Source organism: Histoplasma capsulatum, genomic scaffold (assembly GCF_000149585.1).
Source record: "Histoplasma capsulatum NAm1 scaffold_1 genomic scaffold, whole genome shotgun sequence".
NCBI classification, from domain to species: domain Eukaryota; kingdom Fungi; phylum Ascomycota; class Eurotiomycetes; order Onygenales; family Ajellomycetaceae; genus Histoplasma; species Histoplasma mississippiense.
Window position 1 is genome coordinate 4571598 of NW_001813982.1, and position 4967 is coordinate 4576564.

Sequence of the window (4967 nt, forward strand, 5' to 3'; positions counted from 1 at the left end):
TAATTAAAGGAATACAGAGCTATGACTTGAGAAGTGTGTGTTTGAGCGGGAAGGTTGAAAGGGAAGTGATCATAGAAGAAAAGCAGAGAGATATATGTCACAAAATCAAGCCACATGTTGTTTATAGATTGAGCATTGTAAAATGACATCGCCAGCGCACGACAAGGACATACCGGTATCTGTGAAATCATCGTCATCATCGTCGCTCTCGAGGAGGACACCGTTTTTGGGATGTTGGGTGGGCTTCTGAGTGAAGTGCTCGTCCTCGACTTCTTGTAGCTTAACCATTGTGGAATATATATTACACGAGATAAATTAAATATAAAACAAAGAAAAGAAGTATTTGAGGAAAAGATGGCGAATGTAGACTCGGGTATTAGGGGATATAATGGTCGTTATCGTCAAGGTTGAAGCAAATGGATTGAAGATCTCGTGCTCTGCAGTTTGATCCAACTCGAATTTTTTATTTTCTTGCAGAAAAGCCGAGTAAATAAAAGCGGCGTCATACTCCCCCAAAGCCGGTTAGCGTTATTTTTGCAGTCTCCCCTTGTGCCTTGGATGGAATTTGGAATTCGACTTTTCCAGCATGAACATTCTGCGCAAGAGGGATTTGTCTTGGTAAACTCCGTACATAGTAGGCTGTTTCTTGCCGTTGAAGCTAGCTGGTGAATCACAGTTGCGAATCGCTGCCTGTTTTGCGGGGAGAATCTCCAGTCTCCCAACGACACACAGGCAGGAGGATGCATGGTGTCCAGCAATAATATAAAGACACACACTGGTGCGTGCTGTACTGAGCAGATCTCCTGAGCAGGAGAAGTAGGCTTTGTGTTTCGGTTAGATGCGCCAGACTTTACAAAACCGTATCCGACGGGAGCCAGATCTGTGCAGGGAGTATATCTATATCTATCATCCTTGATTGGAAAAAAATAATACGGCTATGGAATATCGCGGACGTTGCAATTTGTTGAGCATAAACCCCTCTCCCCAACAACAAGTAGTTTTCTATTTTCCGCACGAGTGATTCTGGCCCAACTGTTCCGAGCTGGCTCATGGCTCAATGCCCATGGGTAGCTGCGGCCGCTGCTGGGGGTGCCCTGACTAAGCAGGGATGTCGCCAGTGCTGGGCCGCAAGGATAGCTCTGGCTGTGCTCCGATATGTCTGTCTGTCTGTCTATACAATTTTCCGCAATCCCTGACGGCCACCCGGCTGCGAAGAATCATAATAAGGGCTTGGCTAAAGGCGGCATCTTCTGTATATTATTGCGGAATCCTTCCACTGCTAGATATGCCCTCTGCTGCCATCCAAATTCCTTCTTTATTCGAGCCCACATCCATAGTATAACAAATAAAATGACATCTCTAGACAATCCCGTCACCAATGGAGATGCCACTGCGGTCAAAAGACTCTGGCAGCCTTCGTTCCCCGAGAACACTAGAATTCACAAGTTCATGTCCCTCGTGAGTCAGAAGAATGGCCGACAGCTGAACAGCTATCACGATCTTTGGGAGTGGAGCATCTCCGAGCCTTCAGCCTTCTGGGAGGAAATATGGTACTTCACCGGCGTCAAGGCGCAGAAATCTTATGATAAGGTGTATATACATGCCGTATTATCCATATCATTCACGTTATCTCTTCAATTGGCATTTTATATATCCCCCTCAACCCCTTCTCCCCCCCACCAAACCAAACAATTCCGCATTCTTCAATTTGCTAACCTACCCCGCCATCCATCTCTCAGGTTCTAGATAAGGGCACTCCCCTCTTCCCTAAACCAGTATTTTTCAAAGGAAGCCTCCTTAATTTTGCCGAAAACCTCCTCTTCCCCGCAAGCAACCCTGGTGAAAACTCCGTCGCCATCATTGCCGCTACCGAATCCACTCGAGAGCACATATCGTGGAAGGATCTTCGAGCGCGGGTACACCGCTGTGCTTTGTCGCTACGAGAAGCGGGCGTAGTCAAGGGGGACCGTGTCGCTGGCTTTGTGGGCAATCATGCAAACACCGTCATTGCCATGCTGGCCGCCACCTCCATAGGCGCCCTGTGGAGTTCTGTTTCAACTGATACGGGTGTGAATGCCGTGCTGGAACGGCTGCGTCAGATCGAGCCGGTGGTTCTCTTCGTTGACAATGCGTCCCCCTATAATGGAAAGGTTCATCCGACACACGCCAAGGTTGTCGAGTTAACGGCAAGCCTTGACTCGTTGCGTTACGTCGTGGTCTTCGATGCGGTGCAAGGGTATGGGTTTGATGTGGAATTGGTCAAGTTGTCAAATGGCAGATGCATGACTTTCTCTGATTTCTTGGCTACTTTGTCGGCAAACAGCTCGTCCGCGACGCTGCAATTCGAACCCCTCCCACCTGACCACCCTGTTTATATCCTTTATTCGTCAGGTACAACCGGTGCCCCCAAGCCAATTGTCCATGGTGCCCTGGGCACACTCATACAGCACAAGAAAGAGCATGCGCTACATGGTGACATCGGGCCTGGCGATCGGCTGTTCTACTTCACGACCACAACCTGGATGATGTGGCACTGGCTTGTTTCCGCTCTGGCCAGTGGCGCAAGCATCGTGGTTTACGACGGCTCTCCATTCCGGCCCTTGGACCCAGAAGATGGAAAGGGCGATATGGCCATGCCTCGTCTCATCGATGAATTACACATAACCCACTTCGGTACATCCGCAAAGTACCTCTCAATCCTAGAACAGTCCGCGCTAAACCCAACAAAACATCCCCATAGACCCGTCCAACTGCGAACCCTGAAAGCAATCTTTAGCACGGGCTCTCCACTCGCCCCATCGACATTCGACTACGTGTATTCCTCCATCCACCCAGATATAATGCTCGGTTCCATCACAGGAGGCACGGACATCATCTCCCTCTTCGGTGCATCCTGCCCCATCCTCCCTGTCCACCGCGGAGAAATCCAATGTCGCGGCCTAGGCATGGCCGTATCCATCTTCGATTACGCCGGACGAGACATTAGCGCCACCGACGACGCGGGCGACCTCGTATGCACGGTGCCCTTTCCAGCCCAACCCGTCATGTTCTGGCCACCGGGGCCGATAGGCGAGGAGAAGTATCGCAAGAGCTACTTCGAGCACTTCGGGCCGTCGATATGGCATCACGGCGACTTCGTGAAACTCAACAGCAAGACAGGCGGGATGGAGATGCTGGGCCGCAGCGACGGGGTGCTCAAGCCAGCCGGCGTCCGGTTCGGCAGCGCGGAGATTTACAATGTCATCCTGAAGCATTTTGCGAATGAGGTTGAGGATTCACTGTGTATTGGCCGGCGGCGGAATGGGATTGAGAACGACGAGACGGTCGTGCTCTTTGTGAAATTGGCCGCCAGGGACAAGTCTGCGTCTTCATCTGCATCTGCTTCTACCTCTGCATCTGTTTCCTCATCCATATCCACGTCCACATCCGCATCCTCGTCAACGGTGTCAATAGCCAACAACGGCTGCGTAAAGGACCTGATGACCACCGCCAACGACAATGACGCGTTGCTCATGCCGCCCGATCTTGTCAGCCGCATACAGGCTACCATTCGCAAGGAACTCAGCGCGCGCCATGTCCCGACGATCATAGTCGCGTGTCCGGAGATTCCAGTCACGACGAATGGCAAGAAGGTTGAGAATGCGGTGAAACAGATTCTTTGTGGGTTAAATATTAAAACTGGAGCAAGCGTGGCTAATGCGGGGTGTTTGGAGTGGTACCGGAGGTGGGCGGCGGAGAATTGAAGGTGGGGTGTAAATTACTTTTTTATTTTTATTTTTTTTTATTTTTATTTTTATTTTTTTTGGGTTTTATTGTTTTTGTATTTTCTATTATTTCTTTCTTCAATCTTCGTTATATATATATATATATATACTAGTTTCTTGGATGTTGAAAATGCGTTTTTGGAAAAGGGGGGCGGACGTTTTCCCTCTATAGAAAAAAGTTATTCTTGTCAGAACCCATATTATATTAGCGTTATTGGCTATTAGCTGCTGACCACTATATCTCTCTCTGTGTATCTATGATCTTATTGTAGTCAACGATTACCCATGAGTATATTACTTCTCAACTTCCTCCAGATCAAGAGAAATCACTCCTCCTGTTCCCTACGCAAGCAACCGCCTGCTGACTCATCCCAATTCTGCCCAAAGCGGTCAGTCAACTATCTCCAGGTTTTTTTCTCTACACATCATTTCCGCCGATCAAACTAGCATACGAAGCGATACAGCCTGGCTTCCAGCAACAAAAGAGGATATCATGCGTCGTTTAGTAACCAGGGCCGCTACGCCGGCCAGGTACCTCAAACGAGCACCACACTCGCTTTCAAGGACCTTTTCCTCACACATAGAAACACAAGCTAAGGTGTGTTCTATCCATTTACATGACTTCTGGGAAGGCCACTCCCTCCGCATAACAATAGCAGCAACATGCAATCACTTGAGTAAAGCCGAGGAAAAAGAAAAATTATCTAATAAATGCCACTATTCCAGGACCCCGCCGAACTCGACCAAGTAACAGAACTCTCCAATGGCCTTCGGGTTGCCACGGAGTCCCTCCCCGGCCCTTTCGCCGGTGTGGGCGTATACCTCGATGCAGGCTCACGGTACGAGAACGACAGCCTCCGCGGCGTCAGCCACATCATCGACAGGCTAGCCTTCAAATCGACATCGAAGCGGACGGGCGACCAGATGGTTGAGTCTCTCGAGAGGCTCGGGGGGAACATCCAATGCGCGTCAGCACGCGAGTGTATCATGTATCAGTCCACCAGCTTCAACTCGGCTGTGCCGACCACGCTGGCACTGCTGGCGGAGACGATCCGGGACCCCCTGATCACGGACGAGGAGGTGCAGCAGCAGCTGGAGGTGGCGGAGTATGAGATCACTGATCTCTGGGCGAAGCCTGAGGTCATCCTGCCGGAGCTGGTGAATATTGCGGCATACCGGAATAATACCCTAGGGAATCCGTGG

The 4967-nt window shown here is 50.1% G+C and overlaps 2 protein-coding genes across 2 annotated transcripts; both read left to right on the forward strand.

Annotated features, from left to right (window-relative positions):
• Nucleotides 1–1350: 1350 nt before the first annotated feature.
• On the forward strand, nucleotides 1351–3743 carry HCAG_01294 (conserved hypothetical protein; the record flags this gene model as incomplete). The annotated part of the gene is made up of 2 exons (XM_001544197.1): nucleotides 1351–1590; nucleotides 1740–3743. The coding sequence occupies 2 exons, from the start codon at nucleotides 1351–1353 to the stop codon at nucleotides 3741–3743; spliced, it is 2244 nt and encodes a 747-aa protein (XP_001544247.1).
• Nucleotides 3744–4257: 514 nt separating this feature from the next.
• On the forward strand, nucleotides 4258–4926 carry HCAG_01295 (mitochondrial processing peptidase alpha subunit; the record flags this gene model as incomplete). Its single annotated transcript, XM_001544198.1, has 3 exons — nucleotides 4258–4362; nucleotides 4491–4870; nucleotides 4899–4926. 3 exons carry the CDS (start codon nucleotides 4258–4260, stop codon nucleotides 4924–4926), a joined length of 513 nt encoding a protein of 170 aa, XP_001544248.1.
• Between the last annotated feature and the right edge of the window lie 41 nt (nucleotides 4927–4967).